Source organism: Polistes fuscatus, unplaced genomic scaffold, assembly GCF_010416935.1.
Source record: "Polistes fuscatus isolate 324 unplaced genomic scaffold, CU_Pfus_HIC Scaffold14, whole genome shotgun sequence".
Classification (NCBI taxonomy): domain Eukaryota; kingdom Metazoa; phylum Arthropoda; class Insecta; order Hymenoptera; family Vespidae; genus Polistes; species Polistes fuscatus.
The window spans coordinates 32,727-53,825 of NW_025113042.1; the positions used below are offsets into that span (position 1 = coordinate 32,727).

General features: G+C 30.7%; 1 protein-coding gene across 1 annotated transcript; it reads left to right on the forward strand.

The window, feature by feature from the left end:
* The first annotated feature begins 1,301 nt into the window (after nucleotides 1-1,301).
* Nucleotides 1,302-18,878, forward strand: LOC122514263 (glutamate synthase [NADH]). The gene is given in 36 exon segments (XM_043630978.1): nucleotides 1,302-1,798; nucleotides 1,910-1,990; nucleotides 4,842-4,970; nucleotides 5,281-5,411; nucleotides 6,538-6,664; nucleotides 6,793-6,921; nucleotides 7,060-7,203; nucleotides 7,388-7,476; nucleotides 7,604-7,808; nucleotides 8,026-8,186; nucleotides 9,099-9,204; nucleotides 10,351-10,473; nucleotides 10,838-10,840; nucleotides 11,466-11,686; nucleotides 11,760-11,859; nucleotides 11,946-12,280; nucleotides 12,367-12,607; nucleotides 12,699-12,836; nucleotides 13,062-13,247; nucleotides 13,586-13,869; nucleotides 13,946-14,111; nucleotides 14,183-14,383; nucleotides 14,509-14,898; nucleotides 15,152-15,486; nucleotides 15,580-15,718; nucleotides 15,803-16,116; nucleotides 16,196-16,355; nucleotides 16,429-16,589; nucleotides 16,680-16,945; nucleotides 17,012-17,409; nucleotides 17,509-17,754; nucleotides 17,877-18,044; nucleotides 18,149-18,262; nucleotides 18,336-18,387; nucleotides 18,390-18,491; nucleotides 18,703-18,878. Coding segments are annotated over 34 exon segments (6,192 nt in total). The 5' UTR covers nucleotides 1,302-1,798; nucleotides 1,910-1,990; nucleotides 4,842-4,850; the 3' UTR covers nucleotides 18,840-18,878.
* Nucleotides 18,879-21,099: the final 2,221 nt, after the last annotated feature.

Sequence of the window (21,099 nt, forward strand, 5' to 3'; positions counted from 1 at the left end):
AATTCTTTTGAATTTTTCTATTTTTATGGATATTATTTTTAGAGATTTATATTTTCTAAATCGTTTTTTGTCAAATATAGTCTTTACTTTTAAGTAAATTAAACAAAATTTGTCAATTATATTTCATTCATGCATCATCGTACGTCTATATTAACGCGGTAATATAACTGATGTATAATTGACAAAAATTATTCTAAATGTTTATTCAGTAATTTATTAAGAATCTGAAATATTGAATTAATACAAATATGAATTGGTTTGTTTTCTTGCGAACGTAAGCGCCGTCATTAAAATAGAAATCTTATTCGAATAATTTCGAAATACGATCGTAAGGCACATATATGCATATATTTACTTACGGGCATACGTCTTTGTACTTCAGGAACGGAATTATTAGATTTGCAGATGTTCACGTTTGTCCTTGTCTCTTGAGAATCATTTTTATTCACCTGTACGTTGCTCTTTAATATCAAGTTTGATGTTTTGTAAGCACCTATTCATTTTCATTCTCTTTTGTTTTCCTTCTATCGATTGTTAGAAATAAACTGGTATATCGAATTTATGTAAGCTTTTTATTATACATAATAATATTTGATTTATCTTTCTTCTATTCAAAACTTTGTATGCTTAAGTCTACGATCTTAGTTTTATTGACAATAAGTATAATATTATCTTTAATTAGAATCCTAAATAAAATTTCTAAATATTCTCTTTTTTATCCATCTCTTCTTAAGAAAATGAATTCTTTACAAACTCGTTGCTTTAGGCATAGTTTTATTAACAGAGAATCCCAATTGATGATACTAATCAATTTAATTAAATTAGCATTCTGATTAGTGAACATTGTATAATCGGAATATCGTCTCCAACATCCTCCAGTAAATTATTCCTTAAGAGATTTTAATTAGAATCACTGACAGATTCTTAATATATTCTGAATTCATAATAAGAAAAAAGGAAAAAATTGTAAGAGTTATATAATTAGTAAAATTGATAAGCCATTATTAATTACAAATTCTTAAATGACGAAATAAATAAAAGATCATTAGTAAGATTAATTATAATGCTTCGAAATAAATAATCGAGAATAAAATCGATACGTCCGATATACAAGAAAAAGAGGAAAGAAAAAAAAAACCTTTTTATAAACAAATTATCTTACACGAGTCGTTAACGTGAAATAAGGTATTCGTCGAAGACGTAAATGGCAGTGTGGTGGGAGGATGAGTACCGTGGTAGGGGAAAGCCCAATAGTAGGTAGGATCGGTACGGTGGTGGGGAGATGAAACTGTAGAAGTAGTGGTTTCTCGAAGAGCTGGACAGTAGTATCTAACCTCCTCTGAATCATCTTAAGCTTCGCGTTTATCTTCCTGTTTCTTCAGCGTGGTGAACTCCCGCCTTTGCTGCCGGTCTATTTTACGAGTTCCTTCTTCGCCAGTTCTATTAACGGTCGAGGGTCTGCTGCCTTACCGAGAAAACGAATAAGAAGAACGATTCTCTACTAACTATAATAACTTGTTCCTATTCTCTCTTTATCTCGTGACTAACTAAAACGTCCTAAGGAATCTTCGAAAGATTTTTCTCCATTTTGTTTCTTCGTCTTTATTGACATAATAACAATTTAAATTGATATAAGCTCTCAAAATTCAAAAGAATTCGATCTCCCCGGGAGGTCGGTGTCGTCGCCTATTGACAGACAAACGTGATTTTTTTCAAAAGAAAATAGTGCTATTAGAAGAAGAATTCATTTAGGGACTTCGTTCCGGTACCTTCAACACAGTATTTTCTTTCTTCCGAGGTGAGTTTTTTCAGTGAGAGAAAAAGGAAGACGATAATTTACGATAAATTATAGAAATTTTTATTCTTGTTATTTGTCGCGAGGACATGATTTTATTTCATGAATTTAAAGTAACCGTCTGGAAGATAAGCAAATTAAAGAGGAAGGTGGAAGAGGAAGAGGAGGAGGAGGAGGAGGAGGCTTCCTCTATTTGTACGTACATTTTTATATCAAGCATCGTTTGGGACGAACATATATTTATTTATTTCCATTGTCGAGGAATATACATTTTTTTATTTATATAGTTTTCAATGCGTAATAGTTATGTGATTGTCTCACAAAATAGGTTGGAAAGAATTTTTGGATGTAATCGTCGTGAAGATAGCGATAACATCGAAGGTTTTTTTAATCGATTCAAATGCATTCGATAATTTTATTACTCAACTCGAATTTCGATTTGAAATCTTATAAATTTTGTTTTTCTTTAATTACGTTGCAATAAAAATAAAATAAAAATAATAATAATAATAATAATAATAATAATGATAATAAAAGTAATTTTATGTAATTTTTATAATTGTAATCGAGAAATCTTTAGAAAATTATATCGATAACGATTGTTATATAAAAAAGGAAAAGAGTAGAAGGAGTGATGACAAAGAGCTTATCAAATATGTAACGTAATAATGATGGCTATAAACATCGACAATGACGAAGAGGAAAATTGTTATTAAAAGTAAACCGAGACGAGTTCTTTACGTGTTTTCTTCTTTTTACATGTTCGCAAAGTCAATGAGCGTGTCTGACCTAGAACCGATGCAACAAATCAGCATTTCAGATCTGATTTATAATGACCGTATAATTGAACAACGATATTTGAGAAATTGTAACTTATCAAAGCTATAAATTTTCAATCAAACGAACGATATATTTTATTAACAAAAAACGGAATTTTTTCAACGGAATACTACATAGCGATACAAAATTTCATGCGATTTCTAGGTTCATCTTTATAATTCTATCCTTTTATCGTACTTTTACAAAAATTATATAATGTGTGTGAATTATGGTATTTATTTATATTAGTATAATTATACTATTTTAGAATAATTTCAATAATATAAAAATGTTTAAATATATAAAGTTAACAAGTGTGAAGTTAATTTCTATGGCATTATAAAGGGTTAATAAGGAAAATCAACAATGACATATAAATATTTAAGAAACAAAAAACGAAAAATAAACAAAAAAAATTGAGTTAGACAAATTCGAGACGTAGTTAGAATAAATTGACGATACGTTATCTCTTATAGATGCAGCACTGATGGCGTCGTACTTTGAGCTTCCTGTACATACGTACATACATACATACATACATACATACATACATACATACATACATACATAGATACATAGATACATACATAGATACATAGATACATACATAGATACATACAGATATACATTCGTACATATACATCAATAACCTTTTGACATAAGTAATTACGTGAAATTACGCAGATATCGTTCGGTAAAAATAGTAACCACGCGTAAGAGAGTTCATTGATATTTTTCTATTCTAATCGATTAGTTTATCGCATGTTCTTTGCGTCAAATACTTGATCCTATCACAATTTTCAATATATGTATGTGTAGTGATTATATATTGAGGAAACGTGATTATTTGCTTGTGTGTAAAATGTGACATTCGATACGCGTTAATCGATTAGTATGGGAGAAGGCTGTAAATGTGCGCAATTTAAAACTATACCACGTGACCCCATGCGGTTTTGAAATACAAGACATACGTCGTTACGTCTTTCTTCTTATTTACCTTTTTTTCTTTCTTTTTTATTACTTTTTTTCATCAATCCTATCGACGAAGGTCGAACCATGTATCAAGTATAAAATATTTTTTTCTTTATTGGTTTAGTTTGAAACGAAGCCGATTGCAAATCCAATCATTTTTGGCTTCTCCCTTCCTCTATCTATCTCTTTTCAATAAATATTTTTCTTCCGGCATTGCAACTTGATGTCGATTCAGGTTATTACTATGTAGTTCTTTTTTTTTTTATAAATATTTAATTTTTTATTTAAGTATTTAATTGTTGTTTGATTTGTTTCTATATTATTGCTTATTTCATGTAGGATAATGTTTAATTCATTTTAATATTAACGTTCTAAAAATAATAATATTTCAATAACGAATTTAATTTATTTATAAACATTTTCGAGATGTGAAACGCATTATCTTTTATATATAATAATCGGTCAACAACAATGTCTTAAAATAATATTGATTTTATTTTTATATCGGTTCGATAATCTCTAACTCGAGAAAATGATTCTTGTTTTCATCGTCAGGGTTCTGACTCTGCGCTTGAACGAACGCGTGGGCGTGAGATTTATTGATCTTTAGGCTATTTGGCTTTTCGCATCATGTGACGTAACTATGTATTTGCCCGGTGCATGATTAAATGCGACCGAAACTCCTCGTGCATGAAGCAAAAGAGTTTAGATTACTTTCAAAGCGATTGATCAAACTTATCGTATATAGAATATGTATGTATGCGTTGTGTCACTTTAGAAAGTGAAATGCGTTAAATTCGTCGTTCATTGAACCAGAATAACTTGAGAAAACTCATTTTCGAGATTCCCTCTCATTTATAGATTCACCAAAAAATTCATTTTTATAACGTTATATAAGTAAACTATTCATTATTTCTCACAAGCGACATTATGAGCGAGTGTGGGTGTTGTTACACAAGAAATATCAAAAGATACAATAAAGTTATTTCGTGATTACTACAGGAATAACTTTGGAATTTATCTTTTATCTTGTTTTTTATGTTCTTTTTCACCTACAATATTCAGATCACGTTCGAATTTGTGGTAACGTTTGGAAATTTTCAAGTAGAATCACACGTTTTGAATATTTCATACATATGTAATTCCCCATTGAATGTCTTCTTGATATTTATTCAAAGAAGGATATATGTATATGATATAGAATAAATATCGATACAATTGTTTTTAATTCTCTTTATCTTGCTTTTTTGTTTAGATTGAAAACATGAGTTCTGGGGATTATTGGTCTTTTCCTCCTAAACAAGGTCTGTATGACCCAATACTTGAAAAAGAAGCTTGCGGTGTTGGATTTATCGTCGCTATAGATGGCAAAAGATCTCATAAGGTACAATATTATAATTTTGGAATAACAAATGATATTTAATATATGTAGAAAATTCTCCCCAAAGTTTGCCTCATATTTCAGAAGCGTATAAAATAATCAATGTTTAGTAGATATAAGTATGTATTATAAAATTGTTCTCAAATATAATCTAATAAGATTAATTTTTGTTATCATTTAATTTTACTGCTAATAAAAACCAAAATGTGAAAGTTCTTCTTTTGGGGATTTTCATGATACGCTTTTGAAGTACAAATTCGTAATTTCTATAGGTTACGTTAACTGTTACTAATGATAAGAATCAATATTTCAGATTATTCGCGATGCCCAGACACTTTCCGCACGGATGAATCACAGAGGTGCATGTGCTTGCGATAATGATACCGGTGATGGTGCCGGTGTACTTTGTGCTATACCACATGAATATTATGCTGACGAGATTCGGTAAGAATATTTCCAAATATTAGAGGAAATACTTCCTACTTTCGACGGTTCTTCCCTTAATTTTGAAAGACAAAACAAATTGATTGTGTAGTACGTCATATAATAATAATGTTCGTGTGGGGGATTTCTTTATCAATACTAAAAGGAAATATATATATATATATCTTTTTCTTTATGTTTATCCAAAATTTCCGCAATAGGTATTCTTAATATTTGTTAACAACGGATTTTATCAGAAAATTCAACATATATAATAATACTTATTCGTGTGCGTTATCGTTTTAGCCATGACAGTGCAAATATATACAAATAGAATATTTTTATAATATATATAATTTTTTGATAATATATATAACAAATAGAAGTTTTATTATCTATTCCTTATCATTAATTGTAGATTTAGCTGTAATCAATAGAAGTGATATATATATATATATATATATATATATATATATATATATATAAGTATTAAATTGCATAACTCTGAGTAATAAGTCTAAAAGTTGAGTCTTATTTGAGAGTTCCGTGCGTGTTGATTATAATCGTGCCCAATTCATTGGAACTAATTCTCTACGTAATCCTATACGAGCGATCAATTATATGGATCGTATAATATGTTACATATGTATATGTATATATATGTTACCGTCATAGTGGGAAATCTGGCAATGCTAGCAATACCCTGGCATTATCCTCAATACAAAGCAACTTTTGACAAAGTCGAAAATGTATGCATGTACAGCGTATGCTGTGTGTCCTGTTGCCCAATAATGTATTCTTTTCAATATTGCCTCTTAAGTAGCATTTTGTATTCTATAGAATGCCTAAGTATTATGTTCAATGCTTAGGAAAAGTCTGTAAGAATTCTTCTGTTTCCGACTTTGTCAAAAAACGCTTTGTATTGAGGACAACGCCGGGGTATTGCTAGCATTGCCGGATTTCTCACTATGCCGGTAACATATATATATATATAAATTGAATGCTAAGTGTTACAGCATTTATATATAGTTATATATACATATATTATGCATTTGAATGATATTACCGATACCATATAATGAAGTTGTATTTATTCAATAATTTTAATTGATCGATGTAAGTTCTCTTATCAAATTTATTATTTTAGCGAGAAACAGAATATTGAGCTGCCTAGTCTCGGACGTTACGCTACTGGCATACTTTTCCTTGACAAGAATACCCATAAGGAAACTGAAGCTGCATTTGAAAAATTGGCTGAAGAATGCAGTCTAAGAGTATGATTTTTATTATCCTTGTAGTAATAATAATTGTAGCGCTGCATTTGTTAAATATATGTTATATTATATTATTATAATAATGTTAATTTACAGTAATGTTGCTCGAACGCAATCATTTTTTACAGGTAATTTGTTGGCGCGATGTTCCAACAGATAATACGCAAATTGGCCAAGTTGCAAAAAAATGTGAACCTTATATGCGACAAGTATTTGTTACGGGTGATCAAGAGGATAAAGAAATTCTTAAACGTCAGGTATTATTAGATTTTGGCATATCATGATAATAGAAATTTAAATGAGAAAAATTTTCATACTAAACTTGTTTAAATTTTTTTACACGCAAATTTTAATATTTGATTTTACAATGTTTCATTGATTAATCTCTTTTTTAGATTTTTGTATTGAGAAAGAGATCATCTCATACAATACCTAAACCTGGATTAAGATATTATATCTGTTCTCTCTCTTTAAAAACTGTTGTCTATAAAGGTCAACTTACAGCAGATCAGTTATGGTCATACTTCGAGGATTTCAAAGTAAATATTAATCTCAATTATACATCACATATATATATACAGAAGATTTAGATAAAGCCCGATAAGACTTCTAATGTTTCGATGCACAATGACTACGTATAATATTACTTTCATGTGCATATGTGAACCCTATATATGTATAAGAAATTTTCAGTAAAATATTAAAAAATGTTGTTTGTTATAGTCACAAAAATTCGAGACATTTTTGGCATTAGTTCATACAAGATTTTCCACGAATACATTTCCTAGTTGGGAAAGGGCACACCCATTGCGGTAAGTAAAAAATATTATTAGCTCTTGATAACAATATTATCTATTATAAGAAATAGCTGTCTAAATAAATATCATGTTATTATTTGATTTATTATTAATAAATTATATCATATTCTTAATCTCATAGATTACTTGCTCATAACGGTGAAATCAATACTTTGCGAGGAAATGTTAATCTTATGAAAGCTCGAGAAGGTGTTATGAGCAGTAAAATTTATGGTAATCAACTGAAAGATCTTTATCCGGTCGTAGAACCAAATCTTTCGGATTCTGGTGCAGCCGATTGCGTACTTGAATTCTTAGTAATGGCGGGACAACGTTCATTGCCTGAGGTATTGCCATCATTATCTATACTATATTAATTTTTAAACTTGTATTTATATGTAATTTAATGTAATGAGCCACTAAATCACAGTCTATTTTTATTGTACATCAATAGATTAATTTGTTTTATTATAGTTGGGAGAGTAAATTCGATAATTTCTTTTGAATTGTAAATCAAATGAAACAGTTTTATAGAATGTAGTACATATAAAATTGAATACATAGGCGGTCATGACTATGGTACCGGAGGCTTGGCAAAATGATCTTACAATGGCCACGGAGAAAAGAGACTTTTATCATTGGGCCGCGTGTTCTATGGAACCATGGGATGGTCCAGCTTTATTGACATTCACCGACGGCCGTTACGTTGGCGCTATCTTGGACAGGTAGAAAATTTATACTACATTTTATCTTAGCTTTCAATCTTTTTCATGAGATCTGATTATTACCACGAGTAGTTATTATAATACTGCTAAATTTATAATGTTACTTGCGAGGAAAAAAATTGATGTAGAAACAAAAGAAAAATCTATAAAATTAAATTATTTGTATATCTATGTTACTTTATATTATGGACATATACATATAGCAATATTAATTCTACTCGTATGGACAGAACGTGTCGTATAAAGACATGATGTATCTGTCATCAGCATGTTAGAGTTCAAAATAAGAATTCTTCAATGAATTATACGGTGTCATGAGAATGGCTAATGAGTAATAGTACGCATATATAATATATATTTAAATAAAATAATATATAAAAAAGAAGCAGAGAAATCGTTTAAAGGTAAACATGGATTGGTAGTGTAGAGGGAAGACAGGCATAAACAGATTTATGGTAGAAATTAATATTAAAAAGTAAGGATAAATAAAAATCTAATTGCAATGTAACATTTGTGTTTTTCGCGGTTTGCACTTATTATGTCATAGACTTCTCAGCTTCATATTGTAGTTTGATTACATACAAAATAAAGTATATATCGTATTATCGCTCGCTTCCCTCTGCGGTTCTTGGGTGTCTAGCAGTGTGGCATTTCGTTACACTGCGCGCCGTCACAAATCGGTGTTGTGTTTATTACGATACTTACATATATCGTATTGTATCCAACTGTGTATATGTGTGGGGTGCCTAATAAATGAAGGTAAAACCGGATTAGGTGTGTGCGTGTACAGAACTACTTATATACGAATGCCGGCAGGAAGGCAAGCGAACAAACAACAATATAGACAGCAGATACTAGTTTGCGACACAGAGGTGATAATAAAAAAGACTTTTTTGAATTTTTGTTTGGCAGAAATGGCCTGCGCCCCTCGCGCTTCTACGTCACTAAGGATAACGTGATGGTGATGGCGTCCGAAGTGGGCGTTTATGACACACCGCCCAGCAATATAACCCTGAAGGTAATCAAGGAATTAAAGGAAACAACGGCTCTCTCTCTCTCTCTCTCTGTGGGAATTTTTCAGCAGAATTAGCTCTTCTAATAGTGCTAATTATTTAAGCGTATAACTCCCTTCGTCTATCTTCGTCGTCGCCTTCGTCGTCGTCATCTTCGTCTCTATGCCATCTTTTTCTCTCTCTATCCCTCTCTATATTATTCAAATATAGAGGAATTTTAGCTCTAGGGACAAATCTTTTTACAAGGAGGGACACCACCTACTGTTTTCCTCGATTGAAGTACAGCTGGTCGAGTATCTTCTTCTACTATCTCGTTCAAGATGACAAAAATCAGAAGATGAACGCTACTTGAGGATTGCGTTAAGATGCATTTATAGCTAAGCAATATAAAGCGAAAAACAAAAAGCTCTTGCTTCGTACATACATACATGTTCATTTATCATACATAATTAATTTTTTGCCATTATTCGCATTGCTCCCATTTAACGTTACTCATGTTAGTGATTCCTTTCCCACGACTTATCATATTTTTTCTCTTTTTTCTTTTTTTTTCGTTGTATGTATATATATTTATTTAAAAGTATTCTTTATATCATATACGTGCGTCTTATTTTTAATTCTTTTTTGTTTTACATTTTTAGTATATACTTGCTTCTTGTCACATGCTCGAATAATCGAATTGATTTTGATCAGAGATAATAATTATGAAGTCGTGAGAATAGAATCATTGAAAAAAGAGAATCGCGCGTTCCACGAGGGTGAAGTTACTGTGAGGGATAGATAGAGAATTTAAACAAAACAGAAAGAAAATGTTCGCAATATAATTGTTATATCTGTTTTCATTCTTCGAGGTTGCATCAGTAGAATGTTAAACAAAAGTATATTAGTTGTTTCATCTGTTCGGTAAGGATAGAATGACACCGTCTAACATACATATGTTTTTATGCTATTGTATTTTATTGTATGCGTAATGGCAAATCACATGCTATGTTTTATTTATTTTTTCTCATGTCATATTTATGATGTATAATTTGTCATTTAGGGACTAGGTATGTATAAAGCAGTAGGACCGTCATCCAGTGCTGTCATAAATGCCGATCATTTGTAAAGTTTAATTGAAGATGATTATTCATGCTTTGTTTTATTTACAGAGTCGTTTGAAGCCTGGCAGAATGCTCCTTGTTGACACTGAAGAAAAGAAGATTATACAAGATGTTGAACTAAAACAACACATTGCGAGAAGCAGGCCTCATTCTAAGTGGCTTAAAGAACAGGTAATTGTTATGCTTTTGTTTTTTATTTTTATCTTTTTTTAACGATATATATTATATTCTTCATTGTTTTTATAACATCGCTTTGTGTTAAATGATAACTTCATCATATATATTGTTATGTCAAATCATATTCATGTGCCATAACGATCAATGGGATGCACACTTATATAACAAAGCTAATTATTATTATTATTATATACAAATTTCTACTAAATACGTGCTTCGGCACAGATTTTGATAACATGATTATTGGGTGTGATTTAAGTCACGAAGAGGAAAGTGTTCTTTTAAATAGAGGATATACTAATACCAAATAATCTTTTTCAATTTTCCTATGTGCTGACATCCATCGTGTTGTGTGCAGAGGGTGAGTCGTAACATTAAAGAGAGGTGTTGTGAGCTTAAATCATATTGCTAGTTTATGGAAGTATTAGAAATTTTTTCAATATTACTTATATATGTGTATAAATATTACATTAGGAAGCAGAGTATATTGGTATCCCTAGAAGTTTTTAGTATTAAGCTTATATCTTTGTGTTTTTTCTGTGGCTCATTTATATTTTTGATATTTCAATAAGATTGGGATTTTCTCTTATCTTTTACTTTCACTATGTAGTATAAAAGTTAGACAACTTTGTTAATTCTTATTACATAGATCAAACGGTGTTTTAAATATCTCTTATTTTTAGTATTTCTTTTATTTAGATTACAAAATACACATACTTGAATTTATTATTTATTCATTTTAAAGTAAAAATTTAAATCTATACATTTCCATTATAATAGTATGCTTTTTAATATTATCGTTGCTATTTCTCATCATTGCTATATCATCACAAAAGTACTGGAGAAAATATTGTAGGTACAATATATATAATTTTATTGTTTATGTATTTGTGTGAGATATTGTGCTTATTAATAATTAGTTTTGCTTTTCTGTTATAAGTTTGCATAAGTTACATTTGGTAACATTGAAGCTTTCTTAAAAACAGATAACGATGGATGAACTACGTGCTGCTCATACCGCTAATGGTGGTACATTGAATATGGTTGAAAATGGATACAATTCTGATGTTCAGAAAAATAATGCTATCAATGGTCTTAATGAAATTTCGGCTGTTAATCGTGTCTGGGGTGGCGATAAAAGATTGTCTTTATACGGATATACGTTGGAGACTATCAACTTATTGTTACTTCCAATGGTACAATCTAAGTATGTAATATATTTTTGTTATTCTATTATATTATCATTTATATTAAATACTACATTATTTATCTTTTTATAGAAAAGAAGCCCTTGGCTCCATGGGTAATGATGCACCACTTGCGTGTTTGTCACAATTTCAACCTTTACCATACGAATACTTTAAACAATTATTTGCACAGGTATTTTAAATGTTATGTTTAATATTTTTTATTTTTCTTAATTTTATAGAAAATATTTATTTAATCTTTTTTTCTTTTCATATTAGGTGACAAATCCTCCAATTGATCCATTCAGAGAAAAGATCGTCATGTCGATGCTTTGTCCAATTGGTCCTGTAAGCAATATTTTAGAACCAAGTGAACTCCAAGTACATAGATTGTTCTTAGAACAGCCAATTTTATCTCTCGATGATCTTAAAGTTCTTAAGCAAACCAAACACCGTGGATGGAAAACTAAGGTTATTGATGCTACTTATCCTGTTGAAGATGGACCTCCTGGTTTGGTAAAAACTCTTAACCGTGTATGTGACGAAGCTAATGAAGCTGCTAGAGGTGGCTATCAATTAATTGTTCTATCTGATCGCCAAGGTGGTCCAGAAAGGTAAAATTTCATAGCGTTGATTTAAATCATGATAAGTGATTGTCATTCATTACATTCAATAATTTCAATAATTGTTGATTATGTAGAGTTCCTGTTAGCAGTCTATTAGCATTAGGAGCAGTACATCACTTTTTGATTGAAGAGAGACAACGAATGAAAGTTGGTCTCATCTTGGAAACTGCTGAAGCTAGAGAAGTACATCATATATGCGTACTACTTGGTTATGGTGCAGATGCTATTTGTCCATATCTTGTATTTGAAATGTCAAAAAATTTAAGGGCAGATGGAGTTTTTGATTATACATTTACTGATGTAGTCATATACAAGGTAACATATATAGGAACTTATAAATCAAAGATGATGAAACAAAAACCATGTACTTTTTTGAATAAAATGAAATGCATATATGTTCTGTTAGAATTATTCTGAAGCTATGGAACGTGGTATAGCAAAAGTAATGGCAAAAATGGGAATATCAACTTTACAATCTTATAAAGGAGCACAAATTTTTGAAGCAGTAGGATTAGCTGACGAAGTTATAGATAAGTGTTTCAAGGTATGTACAAACTTATAATTAAGGAGAGAAAATATATATATTCATTTTCTATACATTTCAAAATGTTCATTTTAAAAATGGTCTGTTACAAATGATTATATACTGGATCCAATTAATGATGGTTATATGATTCAATCAAAAACATGATGTACTCGAGATCAAAGAAATGATGCTTTTAAGTATTGTAGATAAATTTTTGAAAAAGCTTTATGCATTTGTATCTAGGGAACTCAGTCGCGTATTGGTGGAGTAACATTTGAAATATTAGCTAAAGAAGCTTTTGAAAGGCATCAAATAACGTATTCTACAAAACCAATGGATATGTTAATAATTCGTAATCCGGGTATTTATCATTGGCGATCTGGTGGAGAAAAACATATCAATGATCCTGGAAGCATCGCTAGTTTGCAGGTAAGTGGTATTAACCCTTTGCGGTCCTATGTCGAGTGTGACTCGACATCGCTTTTCATTCTAGCGCGTCCTATGTCGAGTGTGACTCGACATCGCTTTTTGTTCTGGCGCGTCCTATGTCGAGTATGGCTCGACATCTTCAAATGTTTTCCAAAGTAAACGCTACCAAGCGGATAAGCGACTAGTGAAATCTGTGCAGACCAGCTGGAACGAAATGGTCAGGAGCGCTCGGTCTGCAAAGGGTTAAAATTTATTGTAATTTATTTATTGCTATTCTATTTAGCATTATATTTTCATTTATTATAAAAACAGTATAAATAGTACAGTAATTCTTCCAGGATTATGTTGTTTCTAAAAGCAATAATGCTTACGAAAATTATCGTAAAATATCAATGGACATGGTTCAAAATTGTACATTGCGTGGTCAATTAGTACTTAAAACATTAGATAAGCCAATAAACATAGATGAAGTAGAACCTGCTTCTGAAATTGTTAAACGATTTGCTACTGGAGCTATGAGTTTTGGAAGTATCTCACTAGAAGCTCATACAACATTAGCAATAGCTATGAATCGCATCGGAGGTAAATCTAACACAGGCGAAGGTGGTGAAAATGCAGATAGGTTAATATTTTTATTTTATTTTGCATCTTACTAAATTTGTCTTTTACATGTAAAAAGAAAAATTATTGTTCACCAGATATCTTAATCAAGATCTAGAATTTAACAAACGTTCAGCTATAAAACAAGTAGCCAGCGGTAGATTTGGAGTAACTTCAAGTTATCTGGCTAATGCCGATGATCTCCAAATTAAAATGGCTCAAGGTGCAAAACCTGGAGAAGGTGGAGAATTACCTGGCTATAAGGTAAGTGTCATTTTTTATTTTATCGCTTGTAATAATAGTTAATTTTTATTTGAATTCATTTGTTTATTTAGGTCACCGCAGATATTGCTGCAACCAGACACTCGGTAGCTGGTGTAGGTCTTATTTCACCACCTCCTCATCATGATATTTATTCAATAGAAGATTTGGCTGAATTAATCTATGATTTAAAATGTGCGAATCCTAATGCTCGTATATCTGTTAAACTTGTATCAGAAGTTGGAGTAGGTGTAGTTGCAGCAGGTGTAGCAAAGGTACATTACTTTAAATAAACAATCGTACAATATTCGTACACAAGTATTTGTTATAAAGAATCATTTCTGATGTGATTATTGTAAAATTATATCATACATATATGTGTATGTGTGTGTATGTGTAGGGTAAAGCAGAACATGTAGTGATATCTGGTCATGATGGTGGTACCGGTGCTAGTAGTTGGACAGGCATTAAATCTGCAGGCCTTCCATGGGAATTGGGTGTAGCAGAGACGCATCAAGTTTTGACATTGAATAATCTTCGATCACGTATGGTAGTTCAAGCTGACGGACAGATGCGAACAGGTTTTGATATCATAGTTGCAGCATTACTAGGTGCAGATGAATTTGGTTTCAGTACAGCTCCTTTGATTGCCATGGGATGTACTATGATGAGAAAATGTCACTTGAATACTTGTCCTGTTGGTATTGCAACGCAAGATCCTGTACTTAGGAAAAAATTTGAAGGAAAACCAGAACATGTGATAAATTTCTTCTTTGCTCTTGCCGAAGAGGTACGTTGTATATAACATATATCGTAATATTAAACTATATTTTTATGTATTATAAAAAGTGTAAAAAAAACAAAGAAAAAGTGTAAAGAAACAAAGGGTGAGGCTACTTGATACGGTAAACAATGTTTCACTCAACATTGTAGAGTAAGTCTTACAGGTATAAATTTTTCGTTACGAAACAACAAGTATACTTATTTTCTTTAAGTTGTTTATTTTTATTTACGAAGCATTTTTTATTTGCATGTTTTAACAGGTTCGTCAGCACATGGCGAGTCTTGGCATTAAAAAATTCCAAGATTTAATAGGCCGTACAGATTTTCTTCAAGTACGCGACGATATAATTATTGATAAAGCGAGAACATTGAGCTTCGTAAATATTTTACGAAATGCATTGGAATTAAGACCAGGTGTGAATATTCGTGGTGGTTCTATTAAGCAAGATTTTCAATTAGAAAACCGACTTGATAACGAATTGATTAAATTGGCTGAACCAGTATTAAATGGGAAAGAAAAACGCGTTGATATTGAAATGAATATTAACAATGAATGTCGAGCATTTGCATCTACTTTAAGTTACAAAATATCTAAGTATGCCAAATTGTTTCTTAATTATTTATTTTTTTATGCATGCTTCAAATTTATGAATATTAAATTTTAAACATATCTTTTTATTTTTTGCAGACAATTTGGCGAAGATGGTTTGCCAGAGCATAGTATTAATATCAAAATGAAAGGTTCAGCAGGTCAAAGCTTTTGTGCTTTCATGACAAAAGGTATTCATGTGACACTCGAAGGAGATGCTAACGATTATGTAGGAAAGGTACAGCGCGTGTTATTTAATTATTATATATTTATGTTATCATGTTTCATATTGATATTTTGATTATTTTCCTTTCGATGATAGAGTCTTTGTGGGGGTGAAATCGTGATATACCCACCAAAGGAATCAGATTTCAATTCTGAAGCTAATGTCATAGTAGGAAACGTTTGTCTTTATGGTGCAACTTCTGGAAAAGCATATTTCCGAGGTATCGCAGCCGAGAGATTCAGTGTTCGTAATAGTGGAGCTGTAGTAGTTGTCGAAGGTGTAGGTGATCATGGTTGTGAATACATGACTGGTGGATGTGCTGTCATTCTTGGACTGACAGGACGAAATTTTGCTGCTGGAATGTCTGGAGGAATAGCCTATGTTTTTGACGTTGATGGATCGTTTAAGAGGTAAATTCTAGTTATGAAAATATTCTTTTAATCTCTTTAACGTTTTATATATGTTCTACATATATTATAAATATTTTAGCAAATGTAATCCAGAAATGGTTGAATTACTGCCACTTAACAACCCCGACGATATAGCTTATGTAAAACAGTTGTTAGAAGAGTTTGTTGAAAAGACTGGTTCACTTATTGCTAAGGATTTGTTGATTCTATGGCCTGAACCAACAACAAGATTTGTTAAGGTAAGTTTTTCTAATTGTACAAATAAAGTATATTACATTTTATATAATTTAATCATATTTATAATAAAAATAGGTGTTCCCTTACGAGTACCAGCGAGTATTGAAGCAATTAGAAGAAGCCAAACAAGATCAATCGATCCTTAATGGAAATTCACAGACTGATTCCACATTGAAAGATATTGAAGATGTTGTTACAGATACAGAAGCAGCACAAAAAAAATTAGATAAAATAAGGTAATTAACGATTAAGATTGAGCAACTAAATACGTCATTTAATTGATTTAAAATTAACGAAGAATAAATTTGTGTATATGACATTTTTAGAGGATTTATGAAATATAAGAGGCACACAGCATCATACAGGGCAGTTGAGAAGCGAATGGAGGATTGGGACGAAATTTACAATTTTAAAGTGGTAAGAAAAGGATTACGTACTCAAACAGCAAGATGTATGGAATGCGGCGTTCCATTCTGTCAAAGTAGTTATGGTTGTCCACTTGGAAATATTATTCCTAAGTGGAATGACCTTGTATTTCATTCCAATTGGAAAGAAGCACTTAATCAACTCTTACAAACTAATAATTTTCCAGGTAAGCTCTTTAAATATCATATAAATCAGTATAAAATGCACATAATGAAATTATATTGAATTATAGAATTCACTGGAAGAGTATGTCCTGCACCATGTGAAGGAGCTTGTGTACTTGGTATATCGGAACCTCCTGTTACTATAAAAAATATTGAATGTGCAATAATTGATCATGCATTTGAACAAGGATGGATTCTTCCACATCCTCCTACAGCAAGAACTGGATATACTGTAGCAGTAATAGGTTCTGGTCCAGCTGGTTTAGCTGCTGCTCATCAGTTAAATAAAGCTGGACATTTAGTAACTGTATATGAAAGAAATGATCGTATTGGAGGATTATTGCAGTATGGTATACCTACAATGAAATTATCCAAGCAAGTTGTACAAAGAAGGGTAGCTTTATTAGCAGCAGAAGGTATAGTTTTTAAGACTGGTGTCAATGTTGGAAAAGATATTACTGTTAAGGTAAATACATTTGTTTTTTAATGTATAAAAAAGTTCTAATTATAATATATTTTATTAAGAATTAAGATATTTATTTAAAATTATATTATATTTTTGTAGGAATTAAAATATCAGTATGATGCAGTATTGCTTTGCACTGGTGCAACTTGGCCTAGAGATTTACCAATTCCTGGTAGACAACTCGAAGGAATTCACTTTGCTGTTAGTTTCCTGGAACATTGGCAGAAAAAGCAAATGGGCAACGAAGCTCCTCTGAATTTACGACTTATGGCTCAGGATAAAGATGTTATCATAATAGGTGGTGGCGATACCGGCTGTGATTGCATTGCAACATCTTTACGTCAGGTATCACATTGCTTTGAATACTTTTATTGTGTAATTAATATTGTGGTAATATAATAAGTAAAGTAACTGATAAGAGAAGGCAAGTAACAGTTTCTACATTTTTTTCTTTTATAATATTATAGGGTGCTAAGACGATTACTACTTTTGAAATCTTACCTGAACCACCTGTAAAACGAGCTTCAGATAATCCTTGGCCTCAATTCCCTCGAGTATTTAAAGTAGATTACGGTCACGAAGAAGTGGCTTTGAAATTCGGCCGTGATCCTCGTCAATTCAGTACTCTTAGCAAGGTAAATATAAAATTTATATTAATATATTAATATATTATATTTTTATATATATATTATACGAATATTTGAATATTAATTAAAAATAAATATAATATTGGAATTAGGAATTTTTGGATAATGGTAATGGACATGTGAGCGGTATCAAAGCTGTGACTGTAGAATGGACGAAGGATTCTGCTGGTCGTTGGAAAATGGATGAAGTTCCTGGAACTGAAAAGGTAAATAAGACGATAACCAAGTAAAATGATCATTGGGATAGCGCGTAATCTTGTTTTATTGTGTATCTGTTAGGTTTATAAGTGTGATTTAGTTCTACTTGCCATGGGATTCTTGGGTCCAGAAAATATATTGCTGATGAGTTACAAACGAAAATGGATGCTCGTGGTAATTATGAAACCTCCGTAGGCAAATACAAAACTAGTTTGTCTGGAATCTATGCAGCTGGAGGTAAATACATTTTTTGTGTACAATTGAAAAAAGTACATGTACAGTATATATAATATAGCTTAAAAAAAAAAAAAAAAAAAAATATATATATATATATATATATATATATATATAAAATATATATTGGCACGGACTAAATAGTTCGTATAATAATACTTTTGTTTGAACCTTTACATATACTTTGAGGATATATAATAATTTTGATATTTAGATTGCCGACGAGGGCAATCTCTGGTTGTTTGGGCGATAACAGAAGGTAGACAAGCAGCAAGAGAAATAGATACTGATTTAATGGGATCGACTGGCCTTCCTGGAGCTGGCGGAGTTATAACTGGCGTTGTTGTATAAGAGAGTAGATGGAAAGAAATAAAAGAAATTCTCATTGAATCATATCGAAAGCTGTCGAACGATAAATGAAAATCGTTCGGCGCGGAGTGGTCTGCCATGTGGAGGAAATACAAGTTGGTTTTTTCAAGTATTTTAGCATAGCTAGGAAGCTAGTGAAAATATAAAGAGCAGGAAATATCAGAGTATCACAAAAGGAGATATTTAAGTTGAATATTAATGAGTAACTTCATTCGAAAGCATATTGACATTGACATTGACAAGGCTAAATTATCTTTTTCTTACATCGGAGGATGTTCACCTTTCGATTTAAAACTATTTACTGATTTTTTGACTTATTTTTTTTTATCATGAAATATTGTTTCCATTGAGAGCATATTATTATCAAATAATAGAATCAAGAATGAATATGTAGATATATCAACATATTATATTATATTGAGATAATTAAAAAAAGATTGTTGAAATAAGACAGGAAAGAAATTATATAGCAGGATTATGAAAAAACAATAGGAAGAGAGATAGTAACGTACATGTTCGAAACGATACGTTCTTATTAATTATTAATAACAAGATCGAAGTTTCAATTATAATTAACTAATTATTTTGGGCCAAAATAGTCTCCTTCTTTCTATAAAGAAAAAATGTATATAAATTCTGTCACGTTATGTGATTTAACATTATGGGGTTAAAAAGAAGTAAAAACGTGTGTATCTATTTTATCATTCGTGATAAGATCTTTGATCGAATGATATTAGATGTTAGTATGAAAATAATGTAAACGGTAGAAGTACATACGTAAGATAATTTATAATATCATTCGCAGTTCGATGATTATTATTTACTTATAACTTTGACTGCTGATGATCGATGGTTGTTATTTTATTGGGGTATTATGTTTCATATTGTTATAATTATATATTTCTCGAATATATTGACTAATGTGATCAATCGAATTAATGTATCGATTAGAGAGATAATAATCCAGTAGAATAATACAACAGCAGAAGCAGCAGTATGCAGTATTTCTTGAGCCTTGCATAGAGTAGTTTTTTTTATAACATAAGAATGGGCTAGCTAACAAAAGAGAATACAAGGCGGGCCTTAAGTTTCTAGGAAATTTTAAAAATTAATTGTCTTTTTTGACATTTATGCTAATTATTTTATAGTCAGATTATAAGATTACAAGTTTATCTTGTAAGTTTATCTTGTAAACCATAGCTCTAATTACGAATCTACAAAATCTCTTAATTTTTAAGATATCCTTAGAACTTCTTGCCCATCCCATATAAAAAGCAATCCTGTACCGTCAATAATAATATAATAATAATAATAATAATAATATTAGTAATAGTAATAATAACATTGATGATTTATCAAATCAAGTAGGTAATTCTATTAATGATCGATCTGCGTAATAACAATTTTGGAAGAAAAATGTATGCACTTCTCTCTAATTTGGAAGTATTCAAGTTGGTTGTGTGTCTCGTATATTTTACAACAGTTATCTCGTAGAGTCCGGTTTTATTATAACCGGCATTAAGTATATGATTTGTTTTTAATAATTCATAAGTTTTTCAACCAAGATTTCATTATAATATGATTAAGTGATCGACTTAGATGTGATACTAGTAGATCATTTTTTGCATACATGCCTTAATGGTATTTGTGTATATTCACACAAGGCATGTATAGAAATTTTGTGTTTTTTCTTCGCGTAAATCATTAGTGAATATTTATGTTTATTCACTTTGTCATCGTACATTTTGATAAGTAAAAATATATCCCTTAGATAACATGACGCAAGTAACCAGATATGGCTGCTCTATTCTGCAAGAATCTTGTTTTTCTTTTTCTATTATTAGAATTTTTTAAAAATATTTGAAATTTGATTTATTTGGATGATATAAGGTAATTTAAGATTTCATAACAGTAATAAAAATAATGATGCATTTAATATATAAAATTTACTGTTAAATATGTTTATATACTATATTTATTTATTTTAAAATTATCTTGTTATTTATAGTATTGTTTCTTTTTTTTGCATTTGAAATATTATATATATTTTAGTTATATTTAATTGCGGCAGGAAGAGACCATAACTAGTAACGTGTGTCATGCTCCGAGACAATAAAAAATATATTTCTGCGTCATAGAGAAACAGTAGTTTTTCAATAAAGGTCTGAAGGTAAGAGGTTTGCTAGCCGGTTTTTATATACTTGAAATTGGCATTTTAAAATATTAAAAAAGTCGTAAAAGT